Source organism: Electrophorus electricus, chromosome 7 (genome assembly GCF_041902795.1).
Source record: "Electrophorus electricus isolate QZ-2024a chromosome 7, ASM4190279v1, whole genome shotgun sequence".
Classification (NCBI taxonomy): domain Eukaryota; kingdom Metazoa; phylum Chordata; class Actinopteri; order Gymnotiformes; family Gymnotidae; genus Electrophorus; species Electrophorus electricus.
Window position 1 is genome coordinate 23,864,997 of NC_137503.1, and position 21,786 is coordinate 23,886,782.

Genomic DNA, 21,786 nt, shown 5'->3' on the forward strand with positions numbered 1-21,786 from the left:
GCAAACACGGCCAGCAATGCTGCAACCAACGTTGGGAGAAATGCTACTGGATTTCAGGTCCATGAAATTCAATGCTACAGAGTGGACCAAGAGTGCCTGTTATTATAATGGGGGAGGGGTTACTGTTCTTAAATGCCCTTCATTGTGATTGTGTTTTGATTTTAAATATTAAAAAGGGCACCCGAGGCAATGAACAATGTGCGAGTGCGAGATAATGACAAGTCACAGGCAGGGCTGGGGAGGGCTTCAGCAGGCAGTGTTTGGCATGGTGGCCACACTCACATCTGATGCCCAGCAGCAGTGTCAGGTTGGGCTCCTTGCCCTGGGCCCGCTGGGTCAGGACACTGCACAGGGCCTTCAGGTCCAGCAGACATAGGGACATCTCCTTCAGCAGAGGCCCCACCTCCTTCAGCGGAGGCCCCGGCTCCTGCCGCATGGCCCCTGCCACTGACCACAACGCAGCCTCTTCTGCTGGTCTCTGGTTCTGCATGCAAAGCGCACGCACACACACACACACACACACACACACACACACACACACACACACACACACACACACACACACACACACACACACACACACACACACACACACACACACACACACACACACACACACACACACACACACACACACAGTCAGGTAGTTCACCCCAAATCATATCCAACACCAACGTCTTGAACATTTTCTATGATTATAATAAATTAACACTTCTGTGTACGCCAATGATTTGTCCATGTTATTTTCCTCAAAACATATCTTTAAGAACATAAGACTATAAAAAATCCTATTTGATTTGCAGTCGTCATCTATTCTCGTTCTGATTCAGTGCATTCTCTTCTTCATGCTCCGTAGCTTTGTGTTGCCAGAAGTGGGACAAATCCCTCCAGTTTTGATTTAAAAACAGGAAACTGCATCAGTGGAACATGCTCACTGGTTACATTTGTTTTAGTTACTGTTGCTAGTTAGCGCTTTTGGCAATCAGCAACATGAGTGCCATTGTTTGTTGTGGAAATATTTCTACGAATGCTATTTGCTTGGCAGCTCAGTGAATACTAATTCCTCTATAGACACAAACATGTCTGTGAAGCCGTCCTGAAAAACTGTTCAATGAAGTGCAGAGGCAGGAAAAAGAAAACCACCACCACCAAAAACACTGATGTTATGAGGAACATTTCTGTCAGTCAGCCAAGGTGTGTGTGTGTGTGTGTGTGTGTGTGTGTGTACAATGTATGTAATATATTGTCTCTGATTGGAGTTCAGTGGGGATGTGTGGGGGTCAGAGGTCCCTACATATCATTCATTGAATTCTAAGAAGGCAATTTCCCCCTTTAATAACTTGTGTTTTTGTGGCTGTGTTCATTGGTTCATGGCGGCGTTGAAGGAGGCATCTTAGGCTGTGCTCTGGTTCTCAGGACTGGAGGCTGAAAGCTCCTCGCACTATTTCTGGAAGAGCTGCCAAGCCCCTTTAGGTGGGAGACTGGAAAAGGGCACCCAGCGCAGGCTTGTAGCTGAGGCGTCACAGACCGCAGTCCTGGCTGTCAGGATGGGGCAGGCGCGCCTGCACATTTGGGTGCCTCGTTTATTTGCACCTGTTGTAAGCAGTTGGGAAAACACGGCGACGAGGGCAGTATTTTTGTGCCCTCCGAGCTTTGTCCATTGTGGCTATTTCTGGGTGATGAAACTGGGTGATGGACTTCTGACGGAACTGCGACTGACGGAACCACGTGACGAAAATGCTATGCGTGTGTGTGAGTATGCGAGTGCGTTTCTGTGTGTACATCCTGTGGTACTGAAGTGGGTTCCTAGCATTCCAACACCCTCTTGACTTGGCACGCGCATTCAATGAGTCGGGAAAACTTGCTTCCAGTTTCGACGCCCTTTTTGAAGAAAAGTGCCAGACTTGTTTAGCCAGGAGTTAGTGTTCCAAAGCATTTGATGGAGTGCGAGGAGGTGGGGGAATCTCAGCGCTCTCCTCATGCCTCACTGACGCTGTGTGGTACGGAAGCCAGCCAGGACAACGGCTGTGTTACAGAGCGCTGTATAAATAAATCTGACATTGACTTTGACCCTGCAATGGTGCGGAAGCCTTCGGTCAACGCCTAACCGCCGCTGCTGTGACCGCTGCGTGAGGGACCGCCGTACCTGGCTGACGATCTTACAGTGGGTCTCCAGTTCCTTCTCTTTCTCCGAGAGCTGCCTGCAGAGCTCCTGCGTGAGCGCCTTCTCCTTCTGCAGTCTCTTCTCCAGTGCCTGGGAGAGACAGAGAGAGAAAGAGGGGGCGATGACAGCATGCATTTCTCGGTGCGCGCGCTCGGTCGCCTCGTTCACGTTGGCAGAGCACGTCCACGTTGATTACAGCCATTCATCATAAGACGCTACTCAGCAGCCATCTTTCATTGCAACCCCACACCCAGTCTAGTGCTCATCCCTACACACAGCCATAAATCCATCCCCAGCTCTGACAGTATCCCTGCATCCATCCTTGCACCCAGCTCTACACCTAGCACTGACAGCATCCCTTAAACATAACCCTGCACGCATAACCCTAGGCAAGCAGTCATGCAATACTATACCCAGCTCTGATAGCAACCTTACACTCAGTGCCCAGTCGTCACAGCAATCCCACAACTAGACGTAGCTATCGTGGCAACCTCACATCCAGCCAGGACCCCAGAGCCTTGCCAGCCCAACACCAAGTTGTGCACCCAGCCAAACACCCAACCCAACAGTCAGCCTAACAACCAGATGGACACCCAGCCCAACAATCAATTCTTAAACCAGGCTGAGCACTCAGCCCAACAATCTGGTCAGTGCGCAGCCCAAAACCCAAAAACCAGTCCAACAATCAACCCAATGACGAGCCAAACGCACAGCCGAGGACACAGCTCAACACCCAAGACCCAAACCTATAACTCTTAAGACCCACACCTAATCTAACACCCATAGCCATTAAACACTACAGGGTTGGCAAAATTAAACATTTGAACACCTTTATTTTGATAAGTGTGTGGAGGAGTGGACTAACCACACTAACACTTTCATAAAACAATACTCCCACACACCAGACTGTTATAAAACATCAGGCCATAATGACCTTCATCAGAGCCAAGAATGCTAAAAGCTATGAGGAGATGGATCGTGGATGACCTTCTTACCGTCAGCTCCAGGGAGAGCGTGTCAATCTGCTGCTTCTGGCTGTCAATCAGCTGAAAGCAAAGCGAACCACAGATTTACTTTAAAAAAAAAAAAAAAAAAGGAAGCAGGGGAGGGGTGTGGGGGGGTTTGAGGCACGGGCAGACCAGCAGGTGTCAGAGGGGCACTTAACGTGCACCAAACATTTGGTCATGCCGCCAGAGAGCACTCGACCGCACTCGACTAAACACAGCACAACTGAGACAGAGAACGACACGCACATGGACGGTAAACAAAAGCATGGAGATTAAGACCTCAACGGTCAATATTCTCCAATGTGCTTGCTTCAGTACTTTTAAAAGTACTCTAACCAACATATATGCAAAAGGTCTGTAAAACAAAACAATCATGAGTTTATATATGTTGCTTAACAACAAGCACTTTTATGTAACAGCAACATTTTTTTAACGAACAGCCCGTCTTTGACGCATACTACAGAAAGGTTTTATATGACGTACCACGTACACCAATAACCATGTATTAACCACTAATAATTTTAGTGTGAAGTGTGCATGGTACAGGTATGTGGTTCATATTTATTTTATACGTATTGTAAACGGCATTTATAAATCTCCTTTTGTACAGACCTCTTGCATATGGGAACAGCGGTCTACTCGGGCATATACTGAGCACCGAGCGCCAGCGTGGAGGTGCGGGGGCTGGGGGTGGGTGAGGCTGCTACCGTGCGGCTGTGGCTCTGCTCCTCCTGCAGCCGAGCGTTCTGCCTCTCCAGGTGCTTCAGGTCCAGCATGGGCAGCCGCACGCCGTCCTCCAGACACTTCTCCACCTTCTCCTGCAGGCTGCGGAGGCGTGAGCGGGAGAGGTGGTGGTGGGGGTTTATGGGGGTGGGAGTCAGAGATATTACTGATGCGTGGCCCGAACGGAACCTTGCTAGAGACGCACACGGCATTATCTGAGCACCGTACAGAACAGGAGTGCAAGCTGTTCTCATTACCAGCAAGAGAGGGGCTAAAAATAGCCACTGGATACAATGAGTCGTGCAAGCAAATGGTTTGCCGCTGCCATTTTTCAAATGTGCGGTGGCAGCGTGCTGCTCTGCTCTTGTTGTCTGACAGAGTGGTGCAGAGGGACGGATCTGGAGGTTCATCACACACACAAAATGGTACCTCTGCACAGTAGCCACCAGTTCCTTCTCTCTCTGGGCCTGGCTCTCGATGATGGCGTCCTTCTCCTGTAGCTGGGCATGGTTCTCTTTTATGCTCTGCTCTAGCTGGGCCACGGTGTCCTGGAGAGCCTGAGCCTTAGCCTGGACCTCCTCCAGCTGATACACACACGCACGCACACATGCACACGCACGCACACACGTAGGAAATCTATAAAAATCTGTTTTCCTGATATTGAACAACAAAAGCACTGCAGTCCCAATTTAAATACCAAACGCAGGAAATACAATCCACTGCCCCATCAGATAAATTCATTATCCAGATAAATTCATTATGCCTCCAAGGTATGGCTGAACGTTGGCAGGTTTTAAATAATTGGCTTTTACTGACCCCTGCTGGCCACATTTTATTGCTTACAGAATAATCAATATGTCAACTTCAAACCTAATGTTGGCCTGCTCAACGTAGCTTTACACTGCTCAGTTCGGAGGTTAGACCAACACAACAAAGCTCAACGCAACATATCTCTTAGAGCTCTTATTGTTACACAAGGCTGTCAGCAACAATCTGTTTTGACATGGCTAACATGAACTCTCCAAGCCAGGGTCTCACGCTGTGTGAGTTTAATCCGGTGTGAGGGGGCTTCTCTTTCTGACAGCATGCCGTCACATTAGTGGCTGGTTGCTGACACTTTAGCGCAGACCTCAGGGGGGAAGCAGGCTGCCCTGTATCGGTCAAGTGCTGAAACTGCACTCGAGCACTGTCCGTAGGACTTGAGAGATTGGTCCTGGAGGGTTTGAGCTGAGAGAGACCTGACGATAGCATCCGCTGCTCAGAGCGCAGCCCGCCCCTACGTTGGTGAAGTGGTGCAGCAGGTCGGGGGCCGGCTGGGGCGGGCGAGGCACGCCTACCTGCTGGGCCTGAGTGTGCACCTCGTCCAGGGAGGGCAGGTCTGCCAAGTACTTCTCCAGAGTCTCGATGCGCTGCTGTTTCTCCTGGCTCTGCTCCTGCTCTCTCTGTACCTTCTTCTTCAGGCTGCTGATGTAGCGGTCACGCGTCTTCATCTGGGTGAGGCACACGCACGCACACATGCACAAACACATTCCCACTTAGAAGCCAGTTTGGGAATACAGCACAGCATTTTTGGGAAGTCCACTGTTCTGGTTTAAAGATAAATAAGCATCATCGAGGTACACTTTAAAGACAATAATATATTCACAAACTCCAGCATAAGCACATTTCAAGTACCTCCTTTTCAAATCAGGGAAGAAAATACAGCCAGTTCCTTACACCTCTCATACTAACACAATTTTAATCTTAAGAGGTGTTTGGACATGCTCTATTTTAGTTCTCCCCCTCACTCACACGCTCTCTCACTCATTCTTTTTCTCACCTACTCACAGGCAAAGGTGCGCACGCACACACACACACACACACACACACACACACACACACACACACACACTATTTTGGTCATTTGGAGCAGTCAAATGTGTAAACCGATTTGAGCATTCTAGAAAGACTTCTAGGAAGAATCTCCGTAATGCCACAAAACCTAAGCAGACCTTAGTAACATTATCGGGGCACTACGAGATCTGACGCGACGCGCTTGTCTCTCTGAGAAAGCTGGCGTTCTATTGGAGCATTTAGAACTAGTGCCTAAATCTGTGTCTTGTATGGAAAGAGAAAAGTAAAACAGGGAGAGCTGAAGCCCACCTTCTCCTCCAGCTTCTTGATGTCCTCCGTGTATTTTTGTGTGTTCTGTTTGAGGAACTCGTTGAGGTGGATGACCTCCAGCTCGGCCGCTGCCAGGCGCCGGCCCTGCTCGCCGTTCTCACAACACAGGGGGCTCCCGCGCTCGGGGGGCAGAGCCTGAGGACTGGGACCCGACAAAGGGCTGTCCAACAGGGACTCCTGGTTGGGCGCCGGGTTAAGGTAGGTTAAGCCACAGGAGCTTTAAGAGTAATGCACTTATAAAGAGCTTTGTTTTGGTCACCCGTCTACCGGGAAGTTTACCTGGGATTTAAGAAGGTAGGGGTCTTCACAGCGCCCCCTCTGGTTCTGGAGGACCTGCTGCGCCCTCAGCTCATTCTCCCTGATTCTGGCATGGAGCTGCAGGATCTGTTGCTTTTGCCTGAAAGGACAGAAGATAGAAGTCAGTTTGTCTGACACCCCACCCCCCACCCCTCCTTTAGGGGTCTGCTTGGCCTAGTCTTCGATTGCTGGAATACCATTGCCATTATTCCTCCATAAACAACAACTCAAAAGAGAAATGAAGCAACTGTGAAAAGGAATGCGATCATGGTTTTTGAAACGTACAGTGTGTACCACAGTACAACAGTGCCACATTCCCGACGACGCAGGGCTGCAAATAAGGCGTACACACTCGGAGAGTCTTTCTGATCAAGGCCCTGGAGGTGCAGGCACCAGTGAGGTAGAGAGAAATATTGTGGGATAACACATTGCCACGTTTGTTACTGCGCCATGCTTGTACCATGTGGGCAGGCGTTTCTGCCTCTTGGCTCAATATGAGAGAAGATGTTAAACAAGGGAGGACCATCTGTGTGGAATACCAAACGTGGGATGAAGTTGTTCACAGTGCCATCTTGTGGAATTTCCTAAAACATCATTGGTATGAAAAGAAGATGCATATAAAAAAAATGGAGACAATAAATATTTACATAAAAATACATACATAAATAACCAACTTAAAATGGACATTGTTAGTTCAAAAGTCCGATGAGGTTCGGATGTTAGGCCGGGTATACATGGTAGGGCCAGTCTCTCTGTGTGTGTGCGCGCATCCAGGATTAATAGTGCTTGTCTGCTTTGAGGTGGCAGGGTACATTCACGCACAGCTGCCCAAGGTCACCGCTGCAATCAGCGGGGCGTGTTCCTGAGCGCGCTCAGCGTCACGTCAACACGCTGTCACTTGCCCACTCACACGGGTCGAGGTGAGAGGCGGTGGGAAAACCAGACGGGTCATTTCATTATCGGGGACCTTTTCCAGGGTAATGAGATTCATGAAATTTGAAGACTGACTGTAAAGTGAGATTAATTGTGCGGTTAAATACTTCCGCCCAGATACTCTGGTATCTTTGATCTTCAAGCTAGCAAACATTCAGCATTTACTAGAGACTGCAGACTGCCAGTTGTTAGTTCCCTAGTATAATGTTTTGGGGATAAGGAGATTCATTTGATTCAGGGTTCACTGTAAATTAAGACATTTGCCATGACATACCCGTGTCAATGTCACTGATTGGCCCATGTCGGTGTCACTGCTGGTCTGAGAGAGGTCACCCGAAACCACCCAGCCAACAGACATCCAGCACCCAGGCACTGTGTATCGTTAAAGGGCTACAGGATGCCTGACCATCTGCACAAGGCAACAGATGGCATACGGACAAGAACTACACACATACAAGGTGTTTTCAGTAAAGAGGTGGTTTCTAGTGGCTGGCGAGTGTATAGTGTTGATGAACTGATGATTTCCCCCTCAACAGACCGAGCAGAACCGATGAGCGCTGAACACACACTCATCGGTACAGGGTGCTCTGCTCCGTGAGGGTTCTGGCCGCTCACCTGTCGATCTCCAGCTCCCGCTGCCTCAGAAGCCCCTCCTTTATCTTCACCAGCGTGTTGACGGGGACGGCACCTCCGGCCAAGATCTGCTCCAACACGAGCAGATTCAAATATTACAACACGCACCATTCAAGTATCACACCATCAGCACATGCTGTCCGCCATGAATGAATAAATAAATACTTACATTAAAAAAATTAAGTCTTAGGGATAATTACATAAATGTAGGCTATCCATTAAATTGACAAACTTTTTCAATATATTCTGTAAAATGTAGCTGGCAATTTAAAAACACTGATATCACATGTAACATAAGTTATTGATAACATACTACAATGTCTAGACAGCACACACAAAAGGCAGTAGCAGAAACGGCTCATATATGAACCTCTATCCATCCAGCTGGACCTACAGGGCATGTTCCCGTGCTGTATGTGTGAAAGGCAAGGGCCCTTGCTCCTGAGTGGCTATTCTCACATAGCCTAGCAGGCCTAAGGAGGTGCTAAACACTCGAGCTGTAGGCCCTGGCACCCAGGGGATCACACAGAGGTCACACATGTTGGCCTTGGCTTCCAGAGGACCGCACAGAGGTCACGGATGCTGGTCATATGCCTCTGTCTGCTCAGGTTACACAACAGACCTGCCAGTGGAACATAATGTCCATCGTGCACACACACAGCAACCAGACAAGGCCTTTCCTCTATTTCTGAAATGGGTTTCACGAGCTCCTGAGCTTAAATGGGAAGACACGGGCTATTTGGTCCACTCAGATACATTCCTTGCACTCCAATGCACCAACCCATCCTGCTAACACTGAGCGGTTTGGTAGCTCTCTCCACACAATTAGCCATTTCAAATGACCAATCCCGGGCAGGCTGTTCAGTGGCCACGTTAAAAAGGCAACAGGACAAATCTGGTGCCATCAATGCCCAGGGGGTCCTCCGACCCTGCCAGCTGCCGCAAACCGCTGGACTCTGTAGGGTAGCAAACAAACAAACAAACAAAATAGCTACACAACAATCTGTGCCAACAAGCTAAATTCATAAGAGACTGGGAAGACTGGTTTGGGGTTGAGGAGAAGCAGCGTGCATTCCTCAGGTTTGCCCTGAGGCAGTGGCAGAAATAACCAGAGGCCAAGGGCAAAAAGGCCACTGGCCTTAACATATTTGTCCAATAAAACAGAACTACAGAAAAGAACTCATGTACTCTGGCATGGGAAGTGGCTTTGTGAGCCAAAGATCCTTAACGAAAGATCCTTTTCTTCTCAAGACAAATGTGTGCACCAAATTACTTCTGCCCTTACAGAGATGATGCAGATATGTGGGGTTAGATTTGGGGTTCTTCATTTATAGCCGCTACGAGAGTCAACTTGTGTATCAAAAAAAAAAAAAAAGCATTGATTAGAAAGTCAGAAAGTCCCAGACGCGTTCCCCAGCATGGTGCTGTTGCCGTGCTGTGTGTGTTGGGGATGTGTGGGGAGGGGGCAGGGCATAGCTGCCAATCCCAGGCATGCTATTGCGAGCTGCTATAACAGTGGAAACACTAGATCAACAAGCTTACGCTGTGATGGGAGCGTGAGCCTCCTGCTAATTCGTCTTTAAGACCGAGGGATTATTTGGAGTGAGCGTCCTACGTTCCGTATGTTCTGAGACAAAGTGAAAAATCGGGAAAAAAAAAAAAAAGCATGTGCACATGTGGTAGGAAGGAGGCGTGTTCATCTCTGGCTACTTCAGAACACGTGCGGGAACTCAAGGATCAAAGTGGAGGCGCTTCCTGGGTCCACAGGGCCTGCACTGCGGCACCATGGCTGTGGCGCCGGGCCGCTGATAAATGGCCCCGTGGGTCTGGAAGCCGGCTGGAGCCCGTCTCTCCACCGGGGCCCTCGTGGTTTACGCCTGCCGATTCCTCACCGTCTCTCCACGGGTGCCAACGACCAGGAGCAGCAGCTGCTGGAGACCAGGGTAGCCGGAGCAACACGGAGGGGCGGGGCCTTTCACTCGGGGGGGCTTTTCACGTCGAGCACGCTCGCGTCATGCGGCAGGGAACGCTTGCGGGACATTTGTGTGCATGTGCTCAACCTAAAAATAGTTCAAGGCATTCTTTTCGCCGCAGGGACTTTTAATCTGGTAAAATGGCAGGTTTAGGGCTGGACCTCCCAGCTGGCTGCCGGGGTTGGTGGGAAAGGGGGGGGGGGGGCGTGTTCCTCTTCAGAGATGTTTAGCTTAGTCGTAGGTGAGGTCTCTTAGCTCTGCAAGGAAGGTAGCCCTGAGCGAAGGTGCCTGCCAGGGAGCCAACACTGAAGCCATCGCAGCCCTGTGTAGCGTGAGTTTGGGGAGGGCGTTATCTGCTCTGCTCTGCTCTGGTGAGCCAGCTGGGCTCTCAACCCTGTCAGTCTCCTACCAATCCCCCGAGCACCCTCAACCACACCTTTATTCTGGAGCCTAGCTTCTGTGCAGACCAACTGCACGTGCCTCATCGGAGTGCCGATATACCTATTTATCCGCCCCCTCCCCATCTACCAGTACTGTGTGGAAGTGTCCAATCTGGTGGTAATGTCAGATGATATTGTATTTTTAGTAACAGCCACCGACGGCTGAACGGCTCAGCGCGCGGCACCTGCGGTATCCAACCTAAACACCCAGAACCAACGTATCTAAACAATCCAACAGGGTTCTGCTTACAGGAGTAGCAGTGCACATTCATTTGTGCAGTGCAACATGAGGATTAAGCACGCGCACACACACACGTGCACACGCACGCGCGCACGCGCACACGCACACATGCACACGCACACACGCACACGCACACACGCACACGCACACACGCACACGCACACGCACACGCACACGCACACGCACACACGCACACGCGCACACGCACACGCACACACACACGCACACACACACGCACACACACACGCACACACACACGCACACACGATCCCAGAATAACCTGAGGGCACCTGGCGATGAGGCTGGTGGTGACAGGTGTGCCACAGAGACTCACTTCCCTAAGCAGAACGGATAGGGCCGGCGCGGACACGTTAGGTTTAACAAGCGCACACCTTCCAGCTCTCAGCGAAGGGCACGACTTGAGATGGGTGCAGCAACACCACCTTCCCAGCCGCTGCAGAGAGCAGGCCGCAAACGAGGGGCGCTCGGAAAAGGTCCAGCATTAACCGCCGTCCTTGCACGACGAGTTTAGACGGGTTCACGCATAAGCAGCAGCCTGTGTGGCTACACCTGCGCTTCCCCTGGTTGTCATGATGCCAGGGGGTCAAAGGGGTAGGAACGTCTCCGCAAAGGGGCGTCACAGCCGCAGCTCGGAGGGTACGTACGACCCCTTCGGATGGCGCGGACACGACTGACGCTTGATCTGTGTATTCCTGAATCAGTAGGGGGGAATTCGGTACGCGCGTATGTGTGTCCATTCCGTTCCGAGAACAGCCATCCCATCCAGGGGAAAATGGCACGCACATGCCACGCGGTGTCCCGATCGCCCTTCCTCTCCTCGCCGCTGGCCCGTTTAAAAATGCACTCTTGGAGCTCACTCTTCTCCAGCCTGCCAAGAGCCTTATAAGGAAGAGCAACCTCCCGAGCCGTTTTTGTCTCTGGAGCTCGTGATAAACACTGCCGAGAGGTCCCCAGCTGCACCTCCGCTGCCCTCGGGAGGTCCAAGGCAAGGCCCCGGGTTGGCAGAGGTCGAGGCTGGGGAAAGGTCACGGGGAAAGGGTCAACGGAAAGGGTCATCCTTACTTGGCTGGCGACCGCATCAATGGAATACCCCGGTAATCCGCAGGTGTGGCAAGGGACAGGGCAAAACTGCTGAGCACAGTTATAGAACAAAGACGGTGTGCATGACAAATGAATGTTAAATAGGACATAAAAATAGAAATATACAGTAGAAAAAGCTCAAAGGGCAGAAATGTTATTGAAAACAAGCTTGAGCGCTGATATAATGAACCCTGCAGTGCTGAATCTGATCATATCTGAGGAAAGTGATGACTGACCAATACTACATTCATCAAGTTCTAGGAAGAAAACAACAACAACCAAAAACTGAAGCTCGCTCCCACCCTTTGAAAGCCAGAAGACAGCCAGGGGGGTGGGGGGACTGGACATCTCTTGCGTATCTCTGTTCCTCTCCCGTCTCCTCCCATTCTCCGCCCCTTTGTTTTTTCTTTTCTACCATAAACTCCCTGGCAGGCTCCAGAGAGCTCCCAGAGCCCCTCAGCCCAGAGCCCGAGGTGCGGCGAGGACATAAAACGCAAACGCAGACGCACGGCCCGGACCCTGCTGCTGCGGTCATCTGTCTTCGTGTGCAGGTAAGCAAACCGTTGCCGTTCACCCGCTATTCCAGAATTCAATCTCCCAATCGTCATATACAAAGCTGCTGTTTTTAACGGCTTTTTAAGTAAACTGTCAAAGTGAAATGTTTGTCTTCTTTGTGTTCTCTAACGCAATTTGACCAATTGCAGGACTTTTCTCTCAAGTACATCTGAAAAAACGAACTCAAACAGTCCCACAATGCTGGGAGTAAAATTTTGACAATAACTGGACCTGTTCTGTTATTATGTATAAATATCCCTGTGCCCATAGCTTTAGTGCATAGAATAGGTGCGCGATATGTTCTGTCATAGTTCTTGTACGCAGTGGTCCGGACATGCAGCCAGTGCATTCTTCTCACTGCCACCAGAAACATACAGACACATGGATACAGCCAAGTGTAGGTTAGATGCTCTTCTCCCCTATCCCTCGCTCCGCAGCACAAGTGAACAGGGAGGGACTGAACGGATCATTGGTCAGAGCTGCCGAACTCCTGCTCTGCTTAATCTAAGATTTCTGTTGGCGCGTGGCCACTATTTAAATTAGCATCATCGGTGTTGATGTTGCTAAGTGTAATACGAGACTCTTTGAGGGGTTAGGTCAGTGGATTGTAGTAATAAGCTTCTTTGAGGGGTTATGTGGTGGGCACGTGCATGGTAACAAGCTCAATGAGGGGTTACGTAGAGAGCATGCGCGTGGTAATAATTTCCTTGAGCGGTTATGTAGTGGGCATGTGAGTGATTATAAGATCTTGAGGGTTGTGTATTGAGCATGTGAGTGGTAATACGCTATTTGAGAGGTTGTGTTGGGCATGAGCCACGTCCACGGGCTGCACTGGATCTGTTAATCATCATAACTTAATGAGTTACAGGGGCGTTGATGTCCTCAAGGGGGGAGGGGGTGGTCCTAAAGCCATGAGATGACCCCCCACCCTCCAAACACATTGCTGTACCATGTCATCATGGAAAACTGGAGCGTGCAGGCCAACTGCATGCCTGTCTCTCTCTCTCTGTCTCTCTTTCTGTCTCTCTGCCACTAGAGGCCTTTATTTGTGCATCAATGAGGAATGTTACCAGTGGGGGGGGGGGGGGGGGGGGGGCAGACGCATATAAACACACAGGCTTGGGAAATCTCAGGCCAGCTTTTCTGAGGGTTTCCTTCTTCGGTCCGGGCCCATCCTTTTTCTGCCTGCCTCCCCCCCCCCTTTTTTCTTCCATCCTTCTTGGCTCCCGTCCTGAGAAAAGGCTGCTACTTTCAGCCAAAATGATGCTCTGAAAGGCTTTCCAAACAAAAGAGGTTGTGCCAGCCGTGGCCGAGGAAGGCGACTTCCCTAACCAGGGGAGAGTGTGTGAAGAGAGCTGACAGCCCCCCCCCCCCAGTGAAGTTATCATTCCCCACAGGTCTTTGGAGTGCTTGGGGCGCTGGAATGTTTATGGGCTGTGGTGCTGACAAACACCGCGCGGTGGTGGGGTGGGTTGAGAGTGTTGGCGATGACGCTGCAAAGCACAGCCGCGCCGAACATCTCTTCCCCGACCCGTCTGGAGAGAGACAACCTGCCGAAATCCCGTCAGCCTGGATCGCTCAATTTTCTTCGCGCGATCTTGAAAGAAGATCCGCTCCACCGCCAAATCAGGGCCGGTGTCTTGGCCGGGGGCTGCCCGGCTGCGGCCGGCGGGACGATTTGCACTCCGAGCCCGGAAAGGCCAGGCTGCCGTTTTTATTAGAGATGACCCCCTGCGGAGATGTGCAAAGGTCGTTCCTAAGAATAACCCCGGGGGCGTGGGCCACTGGCACAGTGGTGTCAGACGGGGCCCTTCAGGGTACAGCGAGCCCTCGGCCTGAGGTGGCGTGTTGCCCACTGGTGCTGGCCGGGGTTCGTTCCCCACAGAACCGCGGCAGCTGAAAGGAAGGCTGCCTGGGAGAGGCAGATAAGCTGCTGCCACCACCACCCGCACCCCACCCGGCGGTGCGCAGAGAGCTGCCGCCTCACCGCGGGGGCTGCGGTTAAGCGCGTCTTATCTCTCGGCCAAAACCCCTGCTCCTCCTTAAAGGCGGTAATGGGTTACGCTGGCCTGCGGCGCCTGCGTTAAACACGCCACTCCGCTACTGTAGAGAAGCAGGACTGCGGCGGCCCCTTAATGTGCTGCCACCTTTTCTTTTCTCTCACCTCGTCTTGTCCGCGTTTCGTCTCGTCTCTGCGACCACAGAGCCCATGAGACGGAACAGAACTGCGTTTGGTCGGTTTCATCTGCGCGGCGCCTGGCCTTTTTATATGGCTCTATTAGTTATGCAGATTTGAAACCAATCTGCGTTAGGACGCAGAGGCTGGGTTTAAACACAAAAGCCTATCATAAAAAGACGAAGGCTCGCAATCCACCAAAGAGCGCTTGGAGTAGCGCTAAGCGGGAACAGGAACTTTCAGATAGGCAACGTCTATTAAAGTACAGGCCATAAACTGAAACTAAATCAGTTGGGTTGAAATGGACCATAAACCACAGACCGGCTGCAGAAGGTTCCGGGTTTTGCATGCACATCCAAATGGCATGACTGATCCCATACTGTGTGCATGCCTATTCATTCAGCTTCTCCACTCCTCCCTTCCCCCTAGTTCTGTGGAAGCCACGGGCCCCTGGAGCACCACCTCCACCCTCCACATCCTCCATCCCCTCCCTGCACTCTTCTGCACTCCTCTCAGGGGCACCGCCCTCTCCTCCGTGCCCTCTGTCCGCCCCCCTGTTCTGTGCTCGTCGCCCCCCCCCCCCCCCCACGCCGGGCCCGGCCCCTGCCCGGCTCCGCCCCTCCGCTGCATGGAGAAGGTACAGCACATCACTCGCGCCGCCCTCCGGAGGGCGTCCACCATGGAGGTGTCCCAGCATGCCAAGCGGAACATGCAGGAGCTCTTTGTCAACTTCTGCCTCATCCTCATCTGCCTGCTGCTCATCTACATCATCGTCTTGCTAATGTGAGAGGGCGGAGGGTACAGCCTGTAGGAACGGGGGGGTGGGGGGGGGGGGGATGTATGGTAGCGCAGGACAGGCTGGCCTCGTGGGGGCATAAAGGCGCTGTAAGAATACGTTAGTTGAGTTTCATTAGGGGTTTTAATAGCAGACCTCAAAAACAAAGAGTTTAAGAGTATGTTTGGTACCACACACCGCATAAATTTCGTCCCAGTGAAGCTGTAAATAATAAAAAGTTTAAAAGGAACATCTGCTTTGACAACTAAACACCACAGAGTGACAAATCAGCCCATCGATTAACTTGAGAGCAAATGCTAGAGTGATGTCTGAGCCGAGAACAGCCAATCCAGGACAGTTGGCTTTGGGGGGGAGCTGAACAGTTCATTTGACTTCCAGGCCACTGTCACAACACCCGGTGAAAAATTGGCTTGTCGACCTCAGGAGCCGTGAACCGAATACCTCAGGCACAGAGACATATTAGGCCTAGAGATACCTCAAGGCAAAGCTCAGACGCAGAGTCTGAAAAAAAGAAAAAAAAAAAAAAAAAAAAGTCCTCCCTCATTATGAACAGTGGCGCTGTGCTCTCATCTGTCCCTCTCCACCGTGTTTAGCTCTTTCTGTGCCATGTGAGGGATCGGCGGCGCACAGCCCTGACGCCCAACGCTCCCGAGTGCCGGACCTCGACCGCGGGACCCCGCGTCTCCGCCTCCCTGGCCATGGACCTAGCCAGCCACCGGGGCCTCAACCTCCTGCTCAACTTCCTGCTCATCGTGGTGGTGCTGCTGCTCATGCTTGTTCTGGTCAAGCTGATGTAAGCGCGCCTCCCCCGAACGTCGCCACGACGACCGATGTAAGCGTGCCCCTGGGCGTCGCCTCGACCCGACCAAAATGCACGTGAATCTTAAAATGGCCTGAGGCTGGTTTATAAACATGCCAGGGGGGAGCCCCAACGTTTTCTTTTTTAAATCACATTTAAAAACATCACTTTCAAACTAAGTGCTCATTAAAGTCCTGGGAGAAGTCTTTTAATTGGATAAGCTGAGACTGACCTTCTCATAAGTAGCACAGACAAACTTAATCAATAGAAATATTCTTCCTAATATTATTTAGAAATATGTACAAACTGATTCTCTAATTGTGTGCAACATGGTCACAAATGAGTACTGAAAACTAAATGAAAGGCCTCCTAGCGTCTTATGCCCTCTAGTGGCCAATATTGCATACTGCACTAAGCAGTACCGACATGTAGATACAATGAGTGATACTGAATGAAACAGCCAGAATAAATCTCTCAAATCGGGGGCTTTGTTTATAGACCACATGCTACTTCAGAGCATAGTTTAAGCTATAATATATACAAGGATCTTCTGCCGGTTGTGAACATTAGGTGTACAAAAATAGTGACCTTTTTCTTAAAACCTTGCCACACAATACTAGAAACAAAAAAGAGGAATAAAACTGCTTAGAGATGCAGAGTGGGCACCCAGCAAACACAGCTACTCCACTGTCACTAGCTGAAAGTACAGAAGAGAATGCAACAATCTGGACTGCTCTGAATTTTTAAAAGCCTTCATAACTTTTCTTTACTATACGCGCTTGTTGTGTACATATGTTTCGATCTAAAAATGTCATTTAAAAAGAAATTAACATTTAGCACAGTCACTGCACTTTTTAAGGATAGTTTTTCTATCAAGAGTTTGTTGATTTAAAGTCAGGAGATATGGGGGATATAACAGACCACTCCTGAACACTCTTTGTGCTGTGGTGAGTGTGAACACATGTTCTATTGAAAATAAAGCAGTTGTGCTGATCAGCTCTACTGAGTGTTCTCTGCTGTTTCTCCAGAGTCAGATGCAGATGCAGGACAGATGCACTCCTTCAGCTGGACTTTAAAAGGCTGATGAGTGTCGGGATTTAACCGCTATCAAAATAAAAGTCTTGCCGAATGTGCTGCACCCACATATTTACAGAACGTTGCGTTTTTCCGAAGGCAAATTCATCAACACGTCCAATGTGTAGCCAGTTTCTCTGTTTACAGATGTGAGCTTGTAGGCAGAGGTGAGCACTTCCACTCCTGCAGGTCTGCCCAAACACAGCCCAAACTCTCCAGCTGTTTATCTGGTTAATGACCCATCTGGCCACTGAGGAAAACCACTGCAGTGCTGCTGGACTAGCAGGGTCTACCCCCGTGTCTGAGAGGTCTGTGTACAGCAGGGTGGTATCCAACTAAATTATTTAAATCTATTCACTCTGATCCTGCCACACACACACACATTCTCTTTGCTCTCTACCTAGAAGAGAAATTGGTCTTAAAGTACGGGGGCTGCTCTATCAGAACCTGTCCACTAGGTGGCAACATGACTTCACTTTTAATGAAATGATGCCCTTTATCTTAGAACCATTTTATCTACCCCAGATCTACATTTACGGGGCAAATTCTCTGTGAATTTCATTACACCTACTATGAAGACTGTACAAACAGGACCGAGTTGGGCCACATCACTTTCAGTGTCAGTCCTGAGGACTCCATGCCTCCAGCAGAAAGCATCCACAGCTCATGATGGCAACTGTAATGACCCTGTCAACACAGCCATGCAGTATGCAGTCCCCACCAGTGGCCCTGAGAAACAGCTCTATACTCATACACTCACTCACACTCAGATGTGCTCAACTGTACCGGGGACATGAGTTCCACGTGGACAGTTCGCTGCAGCCCTGAATGTGTGCTGACTCAGTAACTTTAAAACACTCATTTATTAAACTAAACTATTCACGTGTTTCCGTCTGCCCACCCATACCTGCCCCCCCCGCCAGCCCGCCCCTCCCTGCCCGCCTTACCTGCGAGAGCTCAACGTCGTGCCGCAGCCTATCACGCTGCTGCTCCTGTTGCCAGGCGCCGAGGCCGCATCCCTCCGGCCCAGGCCGGTACTCCATCTGCTCGCTCAGCCACATCTGGGTGCGCACGGCCGGCTGGATGGGGGAGCCCCCCACGGCCTGGTGCCCCAGGGGCGGGCCCCTCTGGCCGGGCGCCGCTGGCCCCGTGGATGCCCGGCTCTCTGGTAAGGCACTGTAGCTCAGGTCCAGCGTGGTGGGCTTGAGTGGGGACGAGCGTCGTGGGTCGGGCCGCGGCTCCTGGAGCTTGCGCGTGCCCGGCAATAAGAGGCCGTCCGAGCTCGGGGGGTCGTGCCTGTGGCCGTGGAGCAGGCCGCGGTCCAGCGAGCCGTGGGGGTCGGCGCGGTATGAGGGCCGCGGGGAGCTCGGGGAGCACCGCTCCTGCCCGCTCAGGCGGGTCAGGGAGGACCAGCGGCGCACCGGCCGGGGGTCCTTCATGTCGAGCGGGCCGTCGAGGGGCGAGGGCAGCTGGCAGCTGCTCCAGGGGCTGCTGGGGGTGGAGAGGCCGCCGCTGAGCTTGGAGCTGGAGGGGGAGGGCATGACGTGGGCCGTGGGGATGTAGCACGTGGAGCGCAGCGGCAGGAAGGACAGGGTGCCGCTGGAGCTGGAGTGATCTGGGGAGGAGAGCGGGAGAGAGAGATTGTTGCTAGAAATACAAAGCTCATTTTGGAGGGTTCTTTATGGCTGAGAGCGCAACTCTCTGTGCAGAGCTCAGGTGCAGAGTTTCTTACAAATAATGCATGATGTGTGTATAATAGACCAGGCACTGAAAATTTTCAGACCCAAGAGCACTGCACAGGGATGTCGCACACGTTTCTGTGACGTTTCATGATGAGGTCATATATACAGTTTAGGTGCATTACATGGTATACAACTTTTCTAACCCTAAACCCAACCTGAACCTGAGCAACCAAAGGGAGATGTTTGGCTTAGCATTTATAAAAAGCACTTGAATAAACGCACTCATTCAGAATGCTGGGACAGCACATCACGGATGAAGTCTGCAGTAGGGTATGTACTGAATTTTTTTCACCCTAGCATTATTTGCTCGTAAACACCTGGGGCAGCCATGTTACCTGAGGAGTGAGGCCTGGTGCGTTAGATCACGCAGGACTGGGCCTAATAACGAGTGCTTAAAAACTCAGTTGCCCAGGACCACAACACGAGCAGTCATTCTGAGAGCGCAGGGCAGAGGGCGCAGGGTTGCATGGACCAGGCTTAAAATGACCCTGAAGGTAACAGTTATTCATTCAAACAATTGTTCTTTACAGTTCACTGAACTCCCCTAACAGTGGCAGGTACCCACCTTTAAGCTACCTTGCTATCTCTGTCTGTGTGTGTGTGTGTGTGTGTGTGTGTGAGAGAGAGAGAGACCGGCGCTCAGACAGGGCAGTTCTTTGTTGCCTCCTGAAGCAACTGTGAAGCAGCTGTGGGACTGGGAGGGTGGGACACTACATGTGCTACCACGTGCACCCACACACATGCAGATACACACGCACAAATAAAACACTTCTAGATCCGGATTTCTGTGGAGCTCTGCGACAATGTCAGTTGTAAAAAGGGCTAGATGAATAAAATTGTCTCTTGAACTGCAGAGAGAAAGAGAAAGAGAAAGAGAGAGAGAGGTAAGGAGTGTGTGTGAGTGAGTGAGTGAGTGAGTGAGTGTGTGTGTGTGAGAGTGTTGAGTAAGGGTAATGATTGTAGGCTTACTTTTCACAACATGTCAGAACCACCTGATTAAACAAAACGCTCTGGAGCTTATCCGCTTAGCTGTGGGCGTTAGAGCCCATTTAGAACTACTGCTACACCGAGTCCTGCAAACTCAGGGACTGGTATACACTGACAGTATACCCAGCAACCTGCCGAACAGGTAGGTTCACCACTACGCCCCGGTCTGGAGACGTCTGGCTGAGTCCTGACTCAGGGTTAAACAAGTTTCCAAAGTAAGTTGGGATTTACATAAATGCACGTGCAGACACAAACTGTGTGCGCACACGCATTCAATGACTGCAGTGTTGATTTCGAACATAAATGAGGCTTCAGCACAGGGCATTTCCCCCTTGGGGGGGACCTTCTCCTAAACCCCTCTCCTTTGGCCCGGTGGGCTGGCGCTCCGCTGGCACCCGTCGCAGGCCAGTCCTGCTGACCTACACCCTGTATGCAAACGTGGACAGGTCTGGGATCAGTGGGAAATGGCACATTATGAGGGGGTGGCAGTGTACAGGTGACGCTGATTCTAGATCATACAGTAAGCATTGGCCGTCTGCACGTAAATCCTGTGTGTCACCGTCAGTTGCTTGATGCGAGACCAGGATTGCTCACTATGTCAGATGAACGTGATATGCTTCTGATAACCAGCGGACAAATATTACATGAATATCCATCCGCTCCATGTTTAAGGCCTGTTAGATGAAAATTTAACTTTATATGAACGTTATTTAAATGTAAAATAAAAATGAGGTATGTTAGCCAAACTTTTATGGACTTTTAGCTAAACAAGAGCTGAATGTCACCTGAATGTCAGACTGCAGTTTGCTCCACAATCTCGTGTCGGCCAGATGGATTTGTGTCGCTGGCTGGATTTCTGTCAGCTGCACTACAGTGCTAAGGAAGGGTGTGTGTGTGCGTGCGCGTGCGCACACACAAATGGGACACGAGGAGAGGACGACGCTGGGACACACATAGTGGAGAACCTCGAGCAGCTCGACTCCCTGGCTGAGCGAGAGCAGACCGATGAATCTCACACCTCCCTCTCAGTCTCCTCCTCACTCTGTGTCCTCGTCCCCCGCCCTGGGGGTCCGCTGTGAACCCGGGGGCGTGTTATTTCACAACCACCAAGAGGACGCCTTCCTTGACAGACATCACAGCAACTGTGCTGTTCTTAATGACTGATGTAAACATACCTTTTTTATTGTACAACACAAGGAATAGACAATAAAACGAAAACGGCATAAAAGGTCCAGGACGTGAGAGACACAATATACAATGAAAAGCAAAATAAAATGCACACCAAGAAAAAGGGTGCGTGTGCTCGCGCACGTACGTGTCTGGAGACTCACAGCAATTTTTGACCAGAAACAGCCATCCTCATGCAGAGTCAGGCTTTAGCTAGGCTGAGTCCAACACCCCTTACAGTGCAGTGTGAAATGGCATGCACACGCACACACACACACACACACACCTCTCACCCCACTGGCCCACGTGTTACAGCAGCAAAAAAGGCCACCATGGTCCAATGCCAAGTTGCAGTGAGGATCCACAGGTGCGATGCAGAGAGCAGGTGTGTTTATTTCAGTGGGGACGGGGAGGAAAATGCCCCAACATGACCCATGTTATAGAAAACCTCCAAGACAACGAGAGCCAGCAATGGGAACGTTCCGTGCTCCGAGTGATCAGGTTCTAGAGAACGCTCGACAGCGTGACGCGTGGCATTTCAAAGGACCACTCTGTGGTGTAATCTAAACTTGACAGGGTCTACACTGATCACGTTAGACAAATTGCAGACAGAACATAAGGCTTATTTTTATAGGAAAGCCATTCAGACTGTTTATTCTGATCTGTTACACTCCATATTCATGTTTAAAACTACAACATCCACAAAAACATGAACAGAATTTATCGTTTCCATCAGAGCATCTCCGAGTTGTTACCTCGGATGCCCTGCCTAAAACTTACAGCCAGCCTAAAAGCTTTCCGCTTTCCGGGCCCTG

General features: G+C 50.8%; 2 protein-coding genes across 7 annotated transcripts in view; one reads left to right on the forward strand and one right to left on the reverse strand.

The window, feature by feature from the left end:
• The window catches only part of cep85l (centrosomal protein 85L), a 44,809-nt gene that overhangs the window by 4,176 nt on the left and 18,847 nt on the right, over positions 1-21,786 (reverse strand). For 4 of the 5 annotated variants that reach the window (XM_081716886.1, XM_081716885.1, XM_081716884.1 and 1 more), the window contains 9 exons: positions 18,023-18,690; positions 7,903-7,988; positions 6,337-6,454; positions 6,037-6,234; positions 5,232-5,384; positions 3,879-4,478; positions 3,160-3,210; positions 2,147-2,254; positions 283-484 (listed from right to left, as the gene is read on the reverse strand). In XM_081716886.1, the coding sequence (XP_081573012.1) occupies positions 283-484; positions 2,147-2,254; positions 3,160-3,210; positions 3,879-4,478; positions 5,232-5,384; positions 6,037-6,234; positions 6,337-6,454; positions 7,903-7,988; positions 18,023-18,690 (2,184 nt within the window). The remainder of the gene's footprint in view (positions 1-282; positions 485-2,146; positions 2,255-3,159; positions 3,211-3,878; positions 4,479-5,231; positions 5,385-6,036; positions 6,235-6,336; positions 6,455-7,902; positions 7,989-18,022; positions 18,691-21,786) is intronic. The other variant, XM_035523966.2, reaches the window with a different exon arrangement.
• Positions 11,682-17,003, forward strand: pln1 (phospholamban 1). Of its 2 annotated transcripts, XM_081716888.1 has the most exons (3): positions 11,682-11,700; positions 12,108-12,226; positions 14,836-15,766. In XM_081716888.1, the coding sequence occupies exon 3, from the start codon at positions 15,035-15,037 to the stop codon at positions 15,191-15,193; it is 159 nt and encodes a 52-aa protein (XP_081573014.1). In that variant the 5' UTR covers positions 11,682-11,700; positions 12,108-12,226; positions 14,836-15,034; the 3' UTR covers positions 15,194-15,766. The 2 variants fall into 2 exon arrangements, with proteins under 2 accessions (XP_081573014.1, XP_035379861.1); XM_035523968.1 differs by lacking the exons at positions 11,682-11,700; positions 14,836-15,766 and adding an exon at positions 15,796-17,003 and having other exon boundaries at positions 11,888-12,226.

Bases quoted from the DNA above. Each gene is read 5' to 3' on its own strand.
- pln1 (XM_035523968.1), top strand. From the start codon at position 11,903: ATGACTGACCAATACTACATTCATCAAGTTCTAGGAAGAAAACAACAA. The intron at 12,227-15,795 runs GTAAGCAAACCG...CACCGTGTTTAG, and splicing joins TCATCTGTCTTCGTGTGCAG to CTCTTTCTGTGCCATGTGAG.